Raw genomic sequence first — 22775 nt, forward strand, 5'->3', positions numbered from 1 at the left:
AAATGTAAGTTTGAAAGAGAACTCAAAACTTGGATGTCTCAGTTTTGGTTTATAGCAAGTGAGGAAACACAGCAGCAATGAAAGGCAGGTGAGAGCGTAGCGCGGCGTGCAGGCGGGTCCCTTGGACATGCTGTAGGGCCTCACCCTTCGGGATCTGACTGGCCCTGCTCTGGTCTGGTGTCCAGAGCCCCCTCAGCTCACTTAGCCTGGGAGCCTACTGGTGATACTTCAAGGGGTGCTAAAGCAAGCCTGTGCCTCCCTAGCAACTCCCAGGTTAAGAACACGCTCTGAAGACATGGCCTGTTGGGTATCTGTGCCAGGCACCACTCGGCCACGGGGACACTCTGACGAGGACACCGTTCCTCCCATCAAGGGGCTTTCATCATCATGTGGAGAACCCCAAAAGGGTGGAGTAGGCAGTTTTACTGTGAAGGGTAGAGGTCATGAGAATTCTAGAGGTGACCCATGAACCAAATTGTGCAGGATGAATACTAGTTGTTTAGGTTCCCGAAGTGCCAGAGGAGGAGGTGTCCCGAGCCACCCCAACCATAAGCAAAGATGACCTGATTGCTTCCTGTCGCCGGGGAAGTGGATGGGGTGATGCAGAGATGAGGCAGGTAAGGAAAGACACCTTGGACAATGTTTTACACAGGAGAAGGACATGATCAGACTGAAAACTTGAAAGCATTTCTTTGGCAGCAGGGAGGGTGACAGACTTGAAAGGATGGGGCAAAGAGGTCACTTCAGAGACCACTGCAATGGGTTCAGCAAGAAATGAGGAAGGCACTGGTGGGATGGGTGGCCATGCTCCGGGCCTGGACACGCGTACTGTTGGGAGGCACGTAAGCAGCTTGTGGCTTGGACAGCTGAGTAGACTGAGCCGGAAAAAGGCTATGGACGCACGAGGAGCCTTGGACAGCTTGAGCCTGAGCCTGGAGGCGGCGTCCAAATGGCAATTTCTAGCAGGCACTTGCTACATGAGACCTAGCGTTCTGCGGAGTGGTCCAGGAAGGCCAGTCACTTTGAAGACCACGCACAAAAACATGGTAGTTGAGGCCACAGTATGGGTCAGATGGCTGAGAGATCACATGAGTGAAAAGAGGGCAAAAGTCATTGCTCTGAGGAGCACCAGCATGTAAGCGGTGACAGAAGTACCAAGAAGGAAGTCGGAAGGGTGGGGCAGTTTTTAAAGTCACCAGTGTGAGGGCAGCAGGTTGATCAAGTAAGATAAGGAGTCAAGCCGATGGGCATGGCAGGACACCAGTGGCCAGGGGACAAGAAACCTGAATACCTGGGATAATCAGTACATTAACACCAGGGGCAGACCGCAGTTCTTCATAAGGCGGTTACTCAGCGCCGCACCTCTACCTCAGCACAGGACCATACCCCCCCACCTCCGCACCTCCCCGCTCCTGGGCCGCTCACGCCTCCGCCAAATCACCGCTGCTTCCAAACAGCTCCGGGAAGCTTCGAAGCTTCCCAACGACTTTGGGTTGGTCTAGAGCATTATTACATCGACACTAAAATACTAACTTTACAACTGATGCTGCATTCTGTTAAGCCACTAGTGGGAATTCTCCCCTCAAATTGAGCTACAGTTCAGAACCACAGAGCACTCACTGCCTTGAGTCCCCCAAGTGCTTGGAATTGAGCTCCGTATGTTACAGGTGCTTAAATGTTATTTGGGCAAGATGTTTTTCTCTGAAAATATGCCCGAAAAAGCATGCGTAGGTTGGTTTTAAGTCAGTTTTGGCTTTGATAAATAATTCCAGGAAAATGTATGCTCCCTGGCACAGGAAAATACCATGCACTGAATCCTTCTGAGTTCTAAAAACACCATGAGGTTACACACAAAGGCCCAGGAGAGACAGGTGAACCAGGAAATATGCTTTCCAAGGAAACAATTCAGAGAAAAAGTATTAGTAATAACAAATAGAGGATTCCTATTATGCCACATGGATGAGTTTTGAAATTAGCAATCTGCTATTCAGACCCTGAATATTAATCCCAAAGGAATTCATCTGTATGTTACTTTTGAAAGTAATTCTAAAAAGAAAGACTGAAGAAAATTCTGATGCCCTCTGAATCAAGAAGGACATGAGCATCCAGTTTCATTTTAGCATGCAGTGCAAAGTCCTACTACTCTCGAACTCCCACTAAGAGAGTAGGAAACAATTATCTGTGAGCAGGACCAACACTGAGCCAACCCCAGCATGTTTGCAACAAGTCTTGGAAAGACAGTACACGTTCTGCCTGCCTTTAGCTTCCCTCTGCCTGCAGGCCCGACCCTGGTCTTTGCCCCTTCCTTCCCGCCTCTTTCTGAGGCTTCTTTCCCTAATCTAGAGAAGGGGTAAGTGGGACCCAACAGGACTCAAGTACACAAGATCTGGGGACAGAACCCTGCTCTGATGGACACGGGGGGAACAGGGGGCTGAGAAGTTCCATCCTGAGAGCTTTCGAGATTCCTGGTCAACCCCAGACTACCAGAAAAAAACCCCCACACAGGTCTGAGCTATAAACAGTTGTACAAAGAGTCTGCCAGTTGAGAGCACTTTGTCAGAAAGGTCTTCCCTTGGCCTTACTGCAAGGGGAGAGCCCACTACCCTGTAACACAGAACCAGGTAGAAAGAACACACATGGAGCCAACAGAACAGTCCCTTTATATGGAGAGCAATTCAGAAGACTCAGGTCCCAGCTTCGCTGAGACAGAAAGCACCTGGCCTATAGACAGTGATGCAGTTAGTACTCTGTCTCTTTGAATTAGAAGCCGTACTGGAGTTTGAACACATCACACATTGCACTACTTTTTTCACAGTTTATTCAAAAGTTAAAAGGAGGACATTTCCCCCGAAAACAAATTATCCCCTGCCACTCCCCAACACACACATTATCACCACTCCTTACCCATGCTTACCACATACTCTTGCAAAACACATGGGGATCAACACCCCAACTATTTGGTAATATAAACTACAAAGTTACACAAAAGAATCTCATTTACTTCCTTTTCTCTAACAGACCATGAATAAAAGATTAAGGGGCAGACACATTACCTTCATCCAGAGTTAATACTTCCTTAATATTCTTTTTTCTTCCTCTAAGACATTAAAATCCAAAGCAATTTCACTTACTACTATAACTTTGAATTCCATTTTTCTTTTCTGAATGGCTAAGCTAGGACACACTTTCCTTTCAAAGCTGATCTTAACAACAGGACTGGCAGGAAGCAGTCCCCCAGCTGTAGCTTGACCATGACGCTCTGCAACAGGTAAGGTTACCACACAGGTGCAAATGATGCTTTCAGAGTTATCAAAATTTTAAAAAGTAATAATGCATTAATATGGAGCCTCCACAATTTTCTGACACAGCAAAATTCCTCTAAAGGTGGTGGCAGCTGTAAAAGAGAAGGCACTTGGTGCTAAAATTCAGAGGGTGTCTCATGAGAGAATGCCACAGCAGGGCCCCGCTCAGCCCAAGCTGCAGGCCACCCTTTAGGGTGGAGAATATCCCCCAGGAAGGCATCTGCAAAGGAAATATCTGTAATCATGATTCCAAGGCAAAATGGTACTTAAAGATGGGACAGAAGAAATACCAAGAGAAAAGACAAAACACAGTTGCACCAAGGATTGAGGAGTGAACTTGACAAAGATCTGCAGGCTGGCTCTGCACTTTCCATTGGGCTGGCTCCTTCACCACTTCCAGGGAGGTTCCAGAGACCCAGCGGGAGCAGCACCTCAGCCGAGAGGGTTCCAGGCCTCCTGCCTCTGCCTGGCTCTCCTGTGTTCCCAGGAATAAACCAAGTTCTTGTTGGCAGCACTTGTGGGTTTTGCTGGTCCACAGCAACATCCAACTCAGGGATTTTCTGATACAGCCGTGAAGAGAAAGGGAGGGTTTTCCACATGATCCGGACTCCTTGGCAATGCCCAATGGCTTCTAAGAGCAACAAAGGGTCAAGCAGGTATTCCCCCATCAACACTCAGAAAAGCAGCAGGAGTGCTTCAGGTGGGTGGGAGGATGCAAATCACCGGGCTGAGGGTCTTTATCCTAGTACCATAAATAAAGTGCACCACGGAGGCTATGAAAAGCCACTCGCCTGGGGCGAGCTATGGGGAGAAACTACCATCACCACCCCTCAGAGGATGGTGAATCACTTTCTTCAGCCAGCGTGCTGGCTGCTGAGGCTTTCATTATTGCTTTGCTTCCTTAGTACTATGGAACTTGTAGCTGTAAAGAAGAAAGAAATACTTGGTGGGCTTGGCAGAAAGCATATCACAAAATCACAGGAATTGGCTGATACTCAATAAGTATACGTTACAATTTCAATAATGCTGGACGATGGCTGTGTTCCCCTTCATTCTGATGAACTTAGGAAAACTCAAGTTGTTTTTTTTAAAAAAAAAAATCTATCAAATTGGCTCATGACACTTCCCAAGAAGCTGCTTGTGGCCGATGTGGTTGAAATGGCTGTCTGTTCTACAGCTTTTCAGATGCATTATGGATGAGAAGCCACGCACTATCACATTTCAGGCAAGGTGACTGTGACGTACGGGTGGGTTCCATAAACTTCTTGGAAGCTCTTTCAAAAGAGTGTGAGAGGAACACCATGATGTTGTACAAAGAACCCTGCTCCATTTAGGGATCCGTTTCAAGGACACTACTTTGCTGCCTTCATGTAGGAAGGTATTGCCCCCCGTGCAGTCAGGCCCTCAAAGCGCTTGTATGTGTAATTGATGAAGACCCAGTCCTTGTTCTTGAAGTCAGTCTCGGGGTGATTACTTGTTGCCACTGGGAAAGAAATAGACGTAAGAGTTGATTCCCTGTCTTACTGATGGACCACTGGGCACTGAAGACATGACACTCTGAAGAACATACCGGTTTTCTATCTGGGAAAAGCTCTTTTTCACTCGGTGCTATTTTCTACATGTGCTTGCATAGATATTCCTTGAACCTCATTTTTTTCACATATATTTTAAAAGTTTTATTTTCCCATTTCTGTCATTTCAGGTTACCTAACCTTTAATGTAATAAACAGCAACAAGAGAGTAGACCTTTAAGATTTACCCACCCTGCTGAGCAGGCTAAGCACGGGAGGCTGTATCCACCTTCCACGTGACAAGGTCTCGCTGCTACCCAGCGTCAGCACTGGAAAATACTTACGAAGACCCCGAAGAACTGAAGTTCCTCTCCATGTTCTCTACCCTGATTTGTAAACATCACCCCAAAACTAGGGGGAAATAATACACTTGTAAGGCAGCAGGAGGCAGAGCTAGTGGTATTACCTGTTGGCTTAAGAATATCAGATTCTGGAAACTCATCGAAGTTTGAGGTATCGTCAATGCTTTTGATTTCAATAGATATTGCAGCAGGTCTCTCTCTGCCAAGAATAGACATGCCAAAAATTACCATGGTTAGTAATCACATGGGTCATAGCTAACCAAGCCTTCTCCAGAGACCCCTGGTCTGACACGGAAAGACTATCCCCGAGAAGGCAGCATTTATTTTCTCTGAAAAGCTTCTGACCACAGACCAACTATACCAACTGACTACAGCCAAACAAAATAAATTACAATGAAAAAGTATAACAATTATTCATAGCTTGGAAGACCAATAAGGAGAAACTGAAGTCCAAAGTTATGCACTCCCCAACCACCTGCCCTGTCTGCTAAAAAGGGAAGCTGGAACTCAGAGAGCCCTGCATCTAACAGAGGTGCCAACAAGTAGGATGGCTACAAATGCAGCACAGAGGCGGCAAAGGTAAAAAACCACAAGGATGTGCTCGCCCCAGTGGCTCAGTGGATGAGCTTCCGCCTATGAACCAGGAGGTCACAGTTTGATTCCCGGGCAGGGCACATGCCCAGGTTCTGGGCTCGATCCCCAGCAGGCGGCAGGCAAGGAGGCAGCCGATCGATGATGACTCTCTCATCATTGATGGTTCTCTCTTTCCCTCTCCCTTCCTCTCTCTGAACTCAATAAAAACATTAAAAAAATCACAAGGATACAAACCAGAACACAATCATGAAATAGATGACAACTCCTTCACCTTCTGTTTCGCTACCACAATTGCCGAATAAGCGGCCTGGACCCCCGGCAGGCTGTGCAGGCTCTGGCTGGCTGGCAGCCCTCTACAAACCAACCCACCTTCTGTCCCTCTCCACCCACCTCTGCGCCATCTCCCACCCCAATCCTTCTCCCGTCTCCATCCGTAACAGTCTCTACCCTCTGGGCAGGGGCAGTCCTGCTGGTGGTCCCCAACACTAGACAGGTTGGTGTGTTCCAGGTAAAAGCAAGGACCACATGCTTCTTAGGTGTTCCCTTCATCACGGAACCCAAAGTTCACTGCACTTTGGAAAGTTCACTGCTGGCTTCAACATATCCCATGGCTCAGGGCCAACAGGAAGCTCCAACTCCCAATCCTCACTATAAACTTAAATCAGGAAAAAAACCCTGAATTTCTAAAATTCCCTTACTTGGTTTGCCAATAATGGTGCTTCCAAATTAGTATTAAGCAAACTACAGACTTTCTGAAATAATCCTGAAAGCTTTTATATGGATATACCTGATATGTTCCCAGTCAACACCTTCAAAAAAAGAATTACTTTTGATTTCCTCAACTCCAGGGGCTCCAATCCTATGTTCCCATTCACAGCAGAATCTGGAAAAGACAGAGGCCTTTCAATTTGGAAAAAGAAAGGGAATAACCTTCCCTTTTGAAAAAGAGAAATGGGAGGAAGCAGGGGACAAACCCAAAAAATAATGAAAGCTTAAAAAATGGATTCACTTTGTCAAAAAGCCTGGGTGGGGGCAGGGGAGATGTTCTCTGACCAATACCTCAAAATTAGATCCTTAGCTTTCTCAGAGATAGGAACTTCTGGAGGAAAAGTCAAGGTTTCTTTCCAGTTCATCACCTTCTTGTATGTCTCCTGAGGAGTCTCAGAACAGAAAGGTGGGTAGCCTGTAACAAAAAAGGAACTTGGAGCTTTTACATTGCAGAATTCTGAGTGTGAGGTTAGTCTCCTTAATAAAATTCTATGTCTCTTCAATGACCTCGTTATGTCCTTCCCTCCATGACATGGACAGGATTTCCACTCATCCCAGAAAGCACCTAAACCAGTATTTTATCTTCCCCCAAACTCCTAAACCCAAAGTAAAGCTGTGCTTCTGGAACCACTAGGGAGCCAGCTAATAACTGGAGCTGGGAAAAAAGAAGGACATAAGTAGAGGTGCAGATGTGGGAACCACCGTGTCCAAAGAAGAAATGAAAGAATGAAACAGCGTCATTAAGAAAGGGCTCCACCCTGGCCACGTGGCTCAGCTGGTTGGAGTGTCATCTTGTGAACCAAATGTTTGCTGGTTTGGTCCCTGGGTGGGGCATGAATAAGAGGTAACCAATCGATGTTTCTCTCTCTTCCCCCTCCCCCTCACTCTAAAAATCAGTGAAAATGTCCTCGGGGGAGGATTAAAGACGACCCCATTCCAGGAACATCCTGATATGGGTCAAGTGCCAAACAAGCAGAAAAGCAGAATAAGAAAAAGCATGTTGAGAGCTACAGGCAAGAGGATAAACACTCAGCTACCTGCCCTCCACACATTACATCTGCTCCACAGGCAGCCACCCAGTGCGCCCAGAGACAACTCAGCCAGACAGATGCCACACCTGTCGTCCACAGAGACGCACTCCGTCCCTCCAGGTATACGGACTCTCCTGGTGCTCTTGGGCACAGGGCCACCCCGCCATTTAAGGGTATGCCCCTTAAATGAGACATACCATCTGAATAAGAGGGAGAGAGGTCAGAGGGTTCTGTGCTTTGAAGACCCGGAGAGGGGAAGGAGGCAGCAAATAGGAAATAAAGAGGGCAAGAGGCGATGCCCAGGTGAAGCTCCCTGCATGCATGGCTGTGTAATAATCGCTGGTGGCGAAGAGAGCTGCTAGATGGAGAGGGTGAAAGCGCAGAAGAAAAGCATGGCGCGTGGTCAGCACGCAAGCACAGACGTCAGTGTGACGGAGAATACAGTGGGATACATCTTTTGGCCTAGAGTCTTCTACCTGGGAAACATTACTTTGAAAGATGGGGGAGTGGGGAGAGCTTAGATCAACCCCAAATTGAAACAGTTTATTATCAATGTAGGACTCTTCCCTGGCTACACAGAAAAAGCATGCAACTTACCGATGAGCATCTCATACATGATCACACCAAGCGACCACCAATCACAGAGCTTGTTGTACCCGGTCTGCATGAACACCTCAGGCGCAATGTAGTCAGGAGTACCTACTGTGGAGAAGGCCTGAAACATGTACCACACGTCACGTCAGGGAGGCCTGGCAGGCGATGGGGTGCCCAGAGTTCCGTTCTACAGACCAAAGGCCACCAGCACCATCTAGAGCTACCCACGAAGCACGCAGGAAGGCTTAGCTGCTTCATGACAAACCTGATTTGCCAGAGCACTTCTGAAATGAACACTAACCTCTGTCAGTGAGAAGAGAGACCCAAAGCCATAGTTCACTAGGTGACAGGTACCTGTCATGACAACTAGTACCATAATTTACTGAGCATCCAGTTAGCGCCAGGTTGTATACTTCTTACATGCTTATGAGACTATTTGGTCCTGACAAAATTCAGCAAAGAAGACTTTATTAACCCAACTTTGCAGATTAAAAAAATGTGATGCCCAAAATGGCTTTGCCCAAGGCCTCAGAACTAGTTAAGCGGCAGAACGCAGTTTGGAAATTCTCTTGCTCCAAACCATCCCTCTTTCCACCATATACATCCTTTGATTTGAGAAAATCATAAAGAGAAGTTTTATCATTAAAAGCTAAAGTTATATCCTATAGGTTAAAGGTTTATAAATGTTTATTTACCAAACTTAACTATCAGAGGAATGTTTTCTAAATGCAAGTAATCTCTTCTCATACACCAGGACTGCAGTACTGGGAAGTACAGCCAAAGCCTTCAGTGTGCTCAGCACTGGCGGGCTGACAACATGGAAGGCTCCAATCACGGTGCTTTCCATATCATAAAACTTCTAACATTAAAAATTACAGCTGTGTTGTCTTTTTAAAATATTTATTATGTAATACTGCAGACATACCAAAAAAAGCACAGACAGTATACATGTAGCCATTACCCATATTCAAGAGAGGTTAGTCTCCCATGTTTGTCTTAGATCATTTGTCTTTTTTTAAAAAGTGAAACTAAAGAAATGATTAAAGTCAGATAGTCCCTCCCTTCCTCCCCACCAAAGTTAAAACCACCCTGAAGTTGCTGTGCTATGCTTGTATGAGTATTCATATGTGACATAATACTTCTTGTATATTTCAACTTTTAATAAAGGGTTTCCTACTGTACTGTATTATTTTACAAGGCTACAACATGCTTTTTTTACTCCAATTATAAACGAGATTAATTCACATAGCTCCAGTTCACCATTTAACTGCTGTACACTTTCCCATTACACAAATGTCATGGTGGCTGTTTTTTTTAATCCATTCTCCTGTAAACGGACACTTATAACGCTTCCAACGTTTCACTATAACAAAAAACACCTGAGTAAACATTCTTGTAACAACTCCTGGACACTTGTGCAAAAATTTCACTAGAGAATGTAAGAGAAACAGTATCACTGGGTCTTCTACTTAATTAGCCATCTTCCAACTGTCCTTCAAAGCGGCTCTGACTAAACACCCTCAGTGGGATCAGCTCCTGATGCTCCGTATCTCACCAACACTTGGCTCTGTCCAACTTTTTAATTTTTACCAATCTGATGAATATGAAATGAGATCTCACTGGTTTAATTTGCATTTCCCTTATTTCCAGTAAGACTGAGTGCATATGCATATGTTAATTAGCCATTCAGGTCTTTTTTCTGTGAATTCCTAGGAGTTCAGATCCTTTGCTCATTAGTTTTTTTTAGTTGCATTATCGTTTTTCTTATTGATTCAGAGGAATGTTTTTTATAAATCCAGGGCATTAATCCTGATTCAGGACATTAATCCTTTATAGTTTTACATCTTGCAAGTATATCTTCTCCCAGTTGGAGGCTTATCATTTTATTATGTTTTTTAAATGATGCAATGTGTTGCATACCAAAATGTATAATTATTAAATTATAAAATGTAATAAAACGAGTACCTCAGTTCAACTAAGAACCAAAATATTACCAATATCATTAAACTTAAACATGTACCCCTCCCCATCCTCACGCCTCTCCTAACCCCTGTTCAATTTTATGTTCATCATTCCTCTGCTTTTATAAAGTAATTTTGCCACATCTCTCTAAATGAGATCTTTAGTTTTGTTTTTGAGCTTTGTAAAAATAGTATCATTCTACATGCAGTCTTCTGCTATTTGCTTTTTCCTCTCAATGTTGTTTCTAAAAGTGATCCATGATGTCACATGTAGCTGTAGTTCAATTATTTTCACTGCTGTAAAATATTCTATTCCAGAATATAACTATTTTCCTGTTGATGGACAGGAGCCACTAGGTAATTTCCAGTTTTTTGCTATTATGAAAAGGCAATAAACATTCTTTGACACATCTCCTGGTTTACAGGTGCAAGAGTTTCTCCAAGGCCCATGACTAGGAGTGAAATTGCTGGGCTGTAGGATACGCACATGAACTGCAAGACAATTCCAAAGTAGTTGGACCATGTGATTTATCTTCTCATTTATGTCTTTCAATATACAGAAAGTTGTTTTCTTTAAAGTGGTAAAATAAAACATGTTTTTCTTCATGATTTGTACTTGTATCATATTTGAGAAATCCTTCTTAACTCTGAGGCCATAAAGATATTATAGGTATTTGCTTCTAAAATTTTCAGTTTTACTTTCCATCTACATTTATTTTGTATATACTATAAGACAGAAATCCACTTTTTCCATATACATAATTGTACAGTTTTCTTTAAATACGTATATTAAGTAACATAAATGCCAGTTTTGTTTTGTTTTAAAGCTTTAAGCCTGGAACATGGATTGGGCCCACCCCAAGGAGCAGAAATATTTTCATTCTAATTATAAAGATTAAGAAACTACAGCCAGGCTGGTGTGGCTCACTGGTTGAGCATCGACCTATGATCCAGGAGATGGCAGTTCAATTCCCGGTCAGGGCACATGCCCGGGCTAAAGGCTCGGTCCCCAGTGCGGGGCATGCAGGAGGCAGCAGATCAATTTCTCTTATCACTGATGTTTCTGTCTCTCTCTCTCCCTTCCTCTCTCTGAAATTAATAAAGATATATTAAAAAAATATATACAGAAACCCTTCAACTTAGAGAGACTAGATTTATTCTAGCAAAACTGAATATTAAGTAAATCTTATTTGTTCAGACATTTTTATTATGAAACCAGAGATCTACTGTCACAGGAAAATAATTACTGCAAGATACTAAGATGTTAAAAAGGATCCCGGAGTTAAAAGCGTAGCCAACAGTAGGCACAAACCTGTGACATAAGGAACTGTTCTCCCTCTGGGACTAGAGTCCAGTGCCTTAGGAGCTCACTCTCTCCTCTTAACCAACTGGTGGTAGGTATTTCTAGTCTAGGAACGGCCCTCTTCTCAAACTTTTGTCTACTTTCCATACCAAGGTGCCCTCCAACGCCAAGTTCTTAACACCTAAAATCTGTCTCCATCTTTTCCCTTTTGTTACCTGGATATTTATAGTGTCGATGAGAGCTGCACTCAGAGCTTTGTTGGCTGTCATTTCAGACACATGACATGGTGCAACTTACGATTTCATTGAGGATTTCGGGGGAAATAAAGCAATTTTATTTCCTACTCAATCACTTCTTTAAATTCTACACTACAAAAGGATAAATAAATTGAACAAAGATCGGATGCCTAGATGTACTTCAACTCTTACCTCTGTGGTTCAATAACTTAAAGCTGACTCATACCTACACTTCCTGATCAGTTACTGAGGCCTAAGGTTACCCAAGACTACATAGCAATTTAAAACATCACAATATGATTTAAGCAGCAAAGGAGTGAACCTTAAGCCTCTACTTTATTCACTGATTCTCAACAGACTGAAAAGTAATAGGCTTGGTGAGCAATATGATAGGCTTAACCTAGAGCAGTAAATTTACAGTAAGCATTAACTAATATTAACCTTCCACTTGGTACTAGTTGAATGGGATCACCTATGAAAGGTCAAAAAGCACAGGGTTAATTGACCTTTTGAAGACTGAGAGGTGGTCTTATTTTCTTCAAGTTATCAAAATTGATAATATGAGGGTGATTTTAATACATTTCCATTTCCACCACAGATAAAATAAAAAGGCAAGAACATTAATCACAGCATGAGAACCTCAGTTTACTCAGATTTTTAAAAAAACACCAAAAACATTTTAAACTATTAAAGGACACTGAACTCCAAATACAGAAATTGTGAAATCTCCTTCGTTCTATACCTGTAAGTGGTTCCTAGTAATTATGACATGATCCTTTGGTGCATGTCAAAGAACATAAAGCCTATCTCAAAGTATAATTTAAGATATTTAAGCTTAATTACCCCCAAAATAAATATCAGTGCAGTGCCAAAGGTTAAATCTTGGTTTGCTTTAAAAAAAAAAGAAAGAAAAAATCAAAGAAGATTCCTTACCTTTTGTTAGCTTCCAAAACAGGTAAATGTCAATGTCCCCAAAATGTAGAAGCTATTGTTAAGAAACAGTCTCTTCCTTGGAGGGTCTCAAAACTTCACTGCACAGCAGAATCACCCAGACCACACACCCCAAACCACATGAAGCAGAATCTCTGGGGATGGGGCCCAGACATCAGTATATTCTGAAATTCCCAGGTGATCCTGATGTGCAGCCAAGGTTAAGGTCTGCTCTATGGAGAGACATAATAGAAGCCCCTGACCAAATTTGTTCTGACATTCCCTAACCCTCTATGTAAACAGCTTTTCAACCACATACAGAATTTAGACACTTGAAGAGTTCTTAAGGAAAAGAGACTATGATGAGACTAACTATCCCCAAATTAATATTAGAGAAAGATTATCGAAGATTAATTTCAGTTTCTACATCTCCAAAAGTGCTTGGTTTAAGTTATTACCTCTCCCAGGGCCCAGGTTTAACATAAAAATCATAATACTCAAAGCATAGTCTGGGCCCACATATGGGCCTCAAATAAATTAAAAAAAAAAAAAAAAAGCAAGCCTTCCTTTGATTCTTTCTTAAACAATTCTACAGGCTTCCATTTTCACGTGGCTGACAGCTACTTACTAGTGACCTACTAAGTAAGTTATTAAAGACACTATAGAGAGCTCTAATTCAGTATTTTACTAAGAAGTCTGACTGAAAAACAGCATTTGGCAAATCTGCCAAGTTACTATTGCATTTTATACATTGATAAGCAGAAGTGCCACCTTGTCTAGATAATACACGTGCATGATCACCATTCCAAGTTAGTCATAATTTTCCATTGCTGCTACTCTTGCTTTCTAATGACCAGGCTTTAGTTTAGCTTTACTGTCATCAATTTCATTTGCTACAGGTTTCTAACAAAGCCTAAGTATGCAGTGATACACATTTCTATTAATTTTCCAATGAGACAGTAGGACATGAACACTGCACTTCAAATGTAAACCAATGAATCAGAATAAAAGTTTGCGAGACGGCAATTTTTCACTGGAGATTTTGTATTATTTAAGTAGCTCCTAAATTACCATCAAGGTAAATCCAAGAATGTTATTTTTTAAGCTTGTGGGGCATAATTTTATGTATATTCCCTCAAATATTTATAAAGAAAGAAGCATTTCCCTTAAATTTCTCTCCAATTTTCAACACCTGGTTCTTTTTGTCACCACAAAGTACAAAAGGGTAGGGCAGGTAATTTGAGGAGTGCTGACTTGCTAAAGTGAATGAAAATTTTAAAAGTTTGTGAACCACTGTATTAAAGCCCTGGGTAGGTATCTGTACTGAGTTTCCTTTTGAGAGACCTGCAGCTTAAATATAACGCCAGTGCCACCATAAAAATAGGGAAAAGGTGGAACAGGAAGGAAAGGGGTCATCACCAAGGTAAAAGGTCAGAATGAGGTCACCTACTGAAAATGTCACAACCAGAACAATGTAATATTATCTGCCTCCAAATGACGACTTTGGTGCTACCGACATAATAACAGTGCTCCATTAAGGTAATCTTAAAGGCAAGAGATAGATATGCTGCAAACACTTATAAAATGCAAATTTATGTGCATATTTTTTAACATATTCATACTTGGTTTAGAGCATTTAAGAAGCTACAGATATTACTTACTAGCTGACGTCTATTTCTTTTCCAGGTTTCTGCTTTCCTTTTGGAATTCATGTTCTGGAAAGCTAAAAGTAGAGAAAACAAGTTCTAATCAAAGTTCAGACAGGAATATTTACTAACTTTTTAGGCTCTGGTTCAAACCACACGAGACCCTAAAGTCTGCCAACACATCAAGAACTCTGGATGACACATTTCCCAGAAAGCACTTGTTCAAAGAATCACACAATGAGATCAAGCAGCACTTCCATGTGGATCATGTGGCCACAGAGAACACAGGCAAGCCTTGATGAGAATTATAAGGAATTTAATCAGAATTACTGGAAATTCAGTCTCATCAGAAACAAAGGTCCCAAAGTGGGCCTAAAACATTTACAATTTCTCAAAATTACCATCAAATTTCCAACAGCAGTAACTGCTAGAGACTCCTGAGTTTTATAATATATTATTTGACATAAGCTTCTCTAAGATGAACTGTAATTTTACTACATAATTTCAATGGTTTGATTACCAGTGCTCAAGTTAAAGTAACACAATGATAAATTTCTTTCTGCAACGACAGAAAGAAGCACTTAGGATAAATCTAATCTGGAATTATTCCCAGGACTTTTTCCTCTACTGCCCCAAATTCCTCCCCAGGAGCCTTCTAAGTAGAGATGCAAAGCAAGCTCTTTGCAACATCTGTCTTAGCACATTTGGCGGCACTTATCTTGCCTCACTATACAAGTACAAATCATTTAAGTCTCTAAAGACTCAAAGGGAGACTCTCCTAATCTGTCCTGCATATTCTGATTACCAGGGGGAACAGCTCTACTAGGCCCAGTTAAGGGAAAAAAGGCTAACATCACTGTTAACACTTACTGAAATCACTGGGAAGGCTGTGGTTCAAATTCCTATAAAATTCTGTCCTATGTGCTTTTTTCAGGCCTGTGCATAGGCCAAAGTCAGAAAGTTTCACATGGCCCTATGGGGAAGAAGAAACAGGTAATGGAAGAACGTTCATAGATGTGGAACACAACAGTATCGTCTCCGACTCCTTGCAGTATCCATGACAGCTCCACAGCCAAAGTATGCTGTCTTTTTTTTCTTTTATTACAGGGAAGATATTTATAGCAACAAATATGTTTTTAAAAGATCACCCCAAATTCTATTTACAAATAAAAGTATTTTCATTTTTGCCTATTATCTTTGTTTCAAAATATGAACTTTTAAACACAGCTGAACTTTCCATAGCATCTAATTTCACTTCTTTAACTCAAGTATTCTTCTCTATATATAGCTTCTATATACACAGTCTTAAAAATTAGCATTTTTAATGTTTACAGATATTCAAATGACTTAGTACATCGCTGCTTACCTAGCATCCCCCTCATACTGGGTGTTCACTTCATCCCCAATTCTTCACTCTCACTGCAATGTGCATTACAAGCACCCCTATGACACAGAGGGCCTCTGCCCCCCCCCCCAACCATGCCTGGTACAGAGGATGGTCTTTAATCAATGGTTGTTAAATAATGAACAGACATTTGTTTATATAGTTTCTTCTTCTCTTGAATTATTTCACTAGGACAAATTCCAAGGAGCAAACTATTCCAAAGACAAAGGCAATAAACTTTATTACATTGTTCTTGATAAATGTTGCCAGACTGCATATTAGTCATAAGTCTCTGAATCTATAATACCCTTCAAGGAAAACACACCTCCTGTGAGCCAGATACTATGCTTTAAATGCGTTGTCTTGCCTGGCCAGTGTGGCTCAGTGGGATGGGCGTCATCCACCAAGAGGATGCTGGTGGCAAGGGCACATGCCTGGGTTGCAGGCTCTATCACTGGTGGGGGGGGTACAGGAGGCATCCGATCTATGTGTCATTCCCACATCAATGTTTCTCTCTCTCCCTTCCTCTCTCTAAAAATCAATAAACCATTCTTTAAAAAAATAGAAATTGTATTATTTCATTTGTAACTCTGAAACCACACTTCACAGACTCAGAGACATTAAATGGCTTGCTGGCTAAATGGCAAAACCAAAACCAGGAATCAACAAGCTCTTCCTCCCGAGACCAGGATTAGCTAACCTCTGCAACCCCTTGATCTCATCTGGAAAATGGGAATAATGACACCTGCCTGGCAGGAAGGTGAGAATTAATGCATACAAGGCTCCTAACTTTGGTGCCTGGCACACAACTAGCCCTAAGAAACAGGTAGGTGTTCTTAGGGTGGTTAAATTTTAAGTAGACATAAAACAAGTCTCTACAAGTTCAAGAAGATTTGAAATGATATTAAGCATCTTCTTGGACATTTATACAATGGAATACTATGCAGCTGTAAAAACAAAGGATCTCTTACCCTTTGAGACAGTGTGGTGGGACCTAAAGATTATTATGCTAAGCGAAATAAGCCAGTCAGAGAAAGACAAATGTCACATGATCTTACTCATATGTGGAATATAATGAACAAAATAGACCCAGAAACATAGAAGCACAGAACAGACTGACAAATCTCAGAGGGAAAGTGGGGGTGGGTGGGTGAGTGGGGAGAGATTAACATAAGAATTTATATGTATATATGCAGAGCCATGGACATAGATAATTAGTGGGTAAAGGCCTGGGGGGAGGGGTACAGGGTGGTGGGGATCAATGGGGAAAAGGGGGACATTTGTAATACTTTCAACAATAAAGATAAATTAAATATAATAATAAAGTAAAATAAAATCTCACTGGGACATAGTTGAGGAAAAAGATCTATTTTAATGTCCTATAAAAAGTCACAACTTCCTAAATTATTTTAGTTCTTATAGTTTTCCTTTGTCTGTATGTACAATTTCATTGCTAGAAATGTACACATATCCAGCAAAATGTATGCTACTCATTGTGTTACTCTTAAAAAGAATATTTGTATTGTCTTACTTTAATAAACTTTTACCTAAAACCTAAAAAAAAAAAAAAATCTTAAGTAGAAGAGGTAAAACCAAATATAGGGGAGGGAATCCTGATGCTCAGGGATCTACACTGCTCAGTCACACATTTAGAAGGGGTATGGCCAACGTTTGATCCCCAACAACTTCAACATGTGTGGTCATTCCATGATACCCCTTTCCTTCAGGCCCTAACATACAACTTCTTAGAGGACAGGGCTACAGAAGCCCTGCTCAGATGGGTCAGGTTTTATTTTGTTTTGTTTTTAACGAAACCCCATTAGGTTTGGCTGTGTGTGTGTGTGTGTGTGTGTGGCAAAACAAGGGAAACTGCCTAACAAAGATAGCTTTGAGCCTATTAACCTGATATCTTCTTTTTCAGATTTGCAAATAACTTGTTCTACAAGTCAAGGAACAGGGTTTAATTTGTAGTTCTCATAATTACATGTTTTACCTGGATACCTCTAATGAGTGTGTCTTAAAGAACAGTGCCTGGAGCAAATGCTATTCAAACCTAGATTTTCAGGGAATTCTGTAGCTATTCTGAGTACAGAGCAGAAACTCAAAACTTCCACATTTTCACTTCAACAAACTATATGGCGGAACACACAAATGAGCTCACTTGTGAGAACATTCATTCTACAAATCTGGCCTAGCATATTATAGAGAGCAAATATGCCCCTGGCAGGGTCCCCCACTCCTCATCAGCTAGATTGAGTTTCCAAGTTCTTGGCCTTCAATGTTTGCTAAACCTGAACATAGACTATGGGGTACAACTAAGCCAGCACTAAGGCACCTGGGGTACAGAACCAGGGCATGTGAACCCAAGACCAACAAAGTAGGGCCAGTGCCTTATTAAAAATACATCTCGACTTAATGACCTAGAAAAGTATTCTCATACACATTAACATTTTAAATACCAAGAATACCAAGCTATTTACTTTGAGGATGCTAACTGTATGTAAATTATTGACAGAAACAGAAAAAGTATTGAAGCTACTATACCAAAATGATGAGATTATGGTATTTTTCTTCTTTGTAACTGTGTTGTTCAAATTTTCTACTGTGTATGTGGCATTATTCTTATAATGAAGAAAAAAGCTACTAACCAGAAGAAATTATCTGACAAACTTCCTGCCCTCTTGAAACAGAAAGATAAGGGTTTTTAAAGACAAAGGTTTTTCAACGATAGCAAGAAAATTATTAAAAGACAGCAAGAGCCCGGCCAGTGTGGCTCAGTTGGTTGAGTGTCCTCCCATGCACCGAAACTCCCCAGCTGGATTCTCAGTCAGGGCACATGCCCAGGTTGCAGGCTTGGTCCCCTGTCAGGGTGTGTATGGGAGGCAACAGATGGATGTTTCTCTCTCTCTCTCCCCTCTCCTTCCCCCTCTCTCTCAAGTCATTAAAAACAAACATTAAAAAATAAAATAAAGCCTGGCCAGCGTAGCTCAGCAGTTGAGCATCGACCTAGGATCCAGGAGATCAGGGTTCGATGCACATGCCCAGGTTGTGGGCTTGATCCCCAGTAGGGGGCGTGCAGGAGGCAGCCGATCACTGATTCTCATCATTGATGTTTCTCTCTCTCTCCCTCTCCCTCCCTCTCTCTGAAATTAAAAAAAAAAAAAAAGCAGGAAAGAAAAATACTCTAGGAATTAAATTCATTTTTCTACTTAAAAACAATTCTGTGTAACCAAACAGAACATTCTGCGATTTTAGAGCCGGAAGGAACTTTGGAGTGTCTCTGGATCAATATATTCACTTTATAGGTAAGTGAGGTCAGAAAGTGGAGAGACTTCCAAGGAGTATCCAGCAACCAAGCAGCACAGGGGATTCTCTGAAGATTTGCTGTGAGCTTAAGAACCAAGCAACTAAGCTTATTTGCTGTCTAATGATAAATATAGAAAGGCCATTACAGGACTCTTCTTTAAGCAGAGGGCATAAGATCTGGAACCTAAATTTTGTGGTGCAGTGTTGTGGTTGTTGCTGTCGTCCCTCACTTCCTGGTTCTTGGCTGGGTTCCTCAACTAATGAGGCTCCCAACAGAGGGGTTCTCAGTAAGTGATGCATCGGTATAAGTCTATGCTGAGAAAAGATGACTATCTGGCTTTACTATAAAATAACCTTCTAAATCAATTTTACTCTTAATCATTTTCAAAATGTCCTTTATTTTTAAGATGAGCATTCAATCAAATTATAGAATCATGCCCTGGCCAGGTATCTCAGTTGGTTAGAGCATCGTCCCAATACACCAAGGTTGTAGGTTTGATCTTCAGGGCAAATACAACAATCAACCAATGAACGGACAAATAAGTGGGACAACAAATCAATATTTCTCTCTAATCAATCAATACATTTTTTTAAAAAATCATAGAATCATAAGCCTTTCAGAGAAAGGAGGTAATGGCAAACTTACCTGTCAAAAAAAAGAGAGAGAAAAATGCACAAGGTGCTCACAGCTCCGCAGCCTCCTTCCTGTGATGACCACAGGCAGTGCCCGCGTTAGCGCGGAGGCGCTCAGACGGGTCAATACACACAGGCCGCGCTGCTGCCCTCCCCAGCCTCCACCCTGCCTGGTACCTTGCTGTCCAGGAGAAGGTTGTCTGGTTTGATGTCTCTGTGGATGAATCCAAGTTGGTGAATGGAGTCTATGGCTAACACTGTCTCTGCTATATAAAACTGAGTCTCCTCCTCTGTCAAGGTGTCTTTTTTCATCAGTAGTGTCATCATGTCCCCTGTAAATAAGAAGATACAAAACCACCACACACACAACACATGAGTAAGCCAGTTTTCAGGTATGTCTCCCTACTATCTGCCAACATAAGGCCTCTGCTGTGTTGCAGAGACTGACCCACACTACCGCTATGAGAAGTAGCAAGTAGTTTCTAACACTTAAAAGGTAAAACTCACAGCAGCGGAGAGCAAAGCACTTTCACCTAAGCTAACTGATGCTTACCACAGAGCTATGATTTCTACTTTACTTTGAGAGAAAAAGAAAATTTCTCTCATGCTAAAAAAAAAGGTAAATTTGCTTATGATAAATTTTTTGAACTGGGAATAAAAGCTACTTTGCACAAATATCTGCAAACTTTTCTATACTTAGAACCAAATGGCATTTCCACATAGGTTGTATTGACATTGTTATAGAGAGAGACTGAAATGCCAAACAACAATATAAACACTGGGGAGGCTGCGACAAGCTCTCCAATTTCTACTCACAAAGGCAGCAAGTGCTAGTTGGCAAAACTAGAAACAAACCGAAAGTGCTCCACAGAGCAGGTGTGATGGTTGCCTCCCAAAGTGCACACTGAGCACCTCCCCAGACCAGTGGGGTTTCTCCTCCAGTGTCTTACTGTGAGGATTTAAATATACACTAATATGCTTTATGCAATTTTTACAACATAGTATCAATAGGTTAGCAACTAAAGGTAACCTCCTTGTTTTCTGCAAAGTCAAAATTTAATTCTTTCTGCTTAATACCAGCAACATAAAATGGCAAAACAAAGATTCTGATCCTAACTCAACGGTTAGACAAAAGCAAAGCAAAGCAAAGACATGTAAGTAGTTTAAAGCTAAGAGAAACAGGAGAGGTTCAGTTTAGATCTCATATAAAGCCGTTTAAGTTAGAAAATAGGAAAAAGAGAAACTGATTTTAACAGAGCATCATGCTGCTTTTTAAATTTAATTTCATTTATAATTTTGGGGAATTTTTATATTCTTAGAGAAAAGTAGATATTTTACGCCCAGACAAAAAAAAAAAAAAAAAAAAAAAAGGTCAAACCTTTTATTAAAATGCTATTTTGACCCAAGACTTGAAAAATATGAATCCCTACTCACTCCTGGCAGCCACACATTCAATCTAGAGAGACACTAGTGACACAGGGACAGCGCACTCAGGCCAGGTCTAAGGTAACCATGTGGCCTTACACCGTGGCCCAGGAGAGCAGCCAATGGCCTCACCTGTGCGAGTTCGCCCAGATGATCAGAGAGCTCAGGCCAGATGGTCTATGGCTCTGCAGGCCAGCTCCACCAAGTGCAAAGGGCAGGGTCCAGGAGCCATAAGAAGCTATGGAAGACGGTGCAGGTAAGGCTTGAGGAGACACATGTCCAGGGGCTGGTGACTATTTAAGAATTGGCATCTAAATAATAAAGCTCCTCATGCTATCCTTCATCAATTTCTAACCTTCATCAATTGTTAATATAAAAAGTATTGATGACCCTAGATCTACACTAAAGGTTGTCACAAGTTCAAAATATTATGCCACAATTATATTTCTTTGCTATAGAACCAAAAACCAAAATTTTCTTTTTTTCCCATCAGAGTTTGTTCACAGTTCATCTGCTCACTAGGAACAGACTGTTTCCCAGAAGAGATGGTATGTACTGTTCTGCTTTGTTTTGGAGCTGTCTTAGGAGATGCACATGCTGAGTTATGTAAAACTTAAAATCTCAGAAACGAGAAATTGATTCTGGCTACTACTATAGGTAATGAGAAATTCACTCCTTAATATAAGTTATAGAAAAGGAAACTAAAGAGTTGAAGCAAAGAATGTTATAGTTTCAATTTTGTCATTTGGGTAACTGATTATACATGATTCCCATTTACAGGAGAGCAGGCAGAGTTTATTCCTATATGTTTAGAAAGAAAAAGAAAATCAAGAAATGTCCATCTGAAATTATGAGAATGAATAAGAAGGTTACTTTTATGGCACTAAGAATTGTAGAAAGGCACCCAGCACAAGACAGGTTACTGATTTCCTTTACAGACCTAAAAAAGATATAGAAAGTAACTTTGTGAGCACGGATTAGAAAGGAGGGTTAATTGAGATGAGAAAGAAACCACAGAACAAAAAGGAAAAATGACCTTTCATCATCAAGTAATTACCTCCAGGCAGGAACTCCATGATTAGGTAGAGGTTTAGCTTATCCTGAAAACTATAGAACATTTTCACAACCCACAAACTGTCTGCCTCCACTAGAATGTCACGCTCCGCACGAATGTGGCCAACCTGGAGGTATACGCATTTGATTAATGACAAGACTTGCTCTGCTTTATTAGACTGTATATTTGTTTAAACAATTCAAAGACTATTTTGAGTATTAAATTGTGTTGATGCAAAAGATCTGATTTATGCTTAGGCAAACCTACTAACTCAAAATTGACAACATTTGACTTGAAGGTATTCCAAAATGAAAACTTAAGTGATGAAAGGCTTAAAAATGGCAAAATGAATGGCGGTAATGCAAACGGCAACTTTAACAGTGCTAAAAATCAATCCTCTGATTAGTTAAAATCACCATTATTTTGCATCTTTTTGTTCTAATACAGTAGTCCCTCCTTACCAGAGAGGGACACTGGGGGTCTTTACAAGACCTCCAGTGGATGCCTAAAACCAAGGATAGCATGGAACCCTATAAATACTATGCTTTCTCCTACATATACATACTTATAAAATTTAATTTATAAATTAGGCACAGTAAGAGTTTAACAACAATAACTAATAATAAAACAGGACAATTCTAGCAACATACTGTGATAATAGTTATGTGAATGCGGTCTCTCTCGAAATATCTTATTGTGCTGGGCTCACCTTTTCACTTAAAGGAAGTACTTTAC

At 41.3% G+C, this 22775-nt stretch overlaps 1 protein-coding gene across 4 annotated transcripts in view; it reads right to left on the minus strand.

Annotated features, from left to right (window-relative positions):
* Positions 1-2801: 2801 nt before the first annotated feature.
* Positions 2802-22775, minus strand: part of STK38 (serine/threonine kinase 38) — a 41511-nt gene continuing 21537 nt past the window's right edge. For all 4 annotated transcript variants that reach the window (XM_081139518.1, XM_081139517.1, XM_081139519.1 and 1 more), the window contains 9 exons: positions 22044-22167; positions 19739-19893; positions 15109-15211; positions 14254-14315; positions 8166-8283; positions 6829-6952; positions 6557-6652; positions 5280-5374; positions 2802-4785 (listed from right to left, as the gene is read on the minus strand). In XM_081139518.1, coding sequence (XP_080995644.1) covers positions 4655-4785; positions 5280-5374; positions 6557-6652; positions 6829-6952; positions 8166-8283; positions 14254-14315; positions 15109-15211; positions 19739-19893; positions 22044-22167 — 1008 coding nt within the window. In that variant the 3' untranslated portion in view covers positions 2802-4654. The remainder of the gene's footprint in view (positions 4786-5279; positions 5375-6556; positions 6653-6828; positions 6953-8165; positions 8284-14253; positions 14316-15108; positions 15212-19738; positions 19894-22043; positions 22168-22775) is intronic.

The sequence above is a fragment of the Miniopterus schreibersii genome, assembly GCF_964146895.1.
Source record: "Miniopterus schreibersii genome assembly, chromosome: 6".
Lineage (NCBI taxonomy): Eukaryota > Metazoa > Chordata > Mammalia > Chiroptera > Miniopteridae > Miniopterus > Miniopterus schreibersii.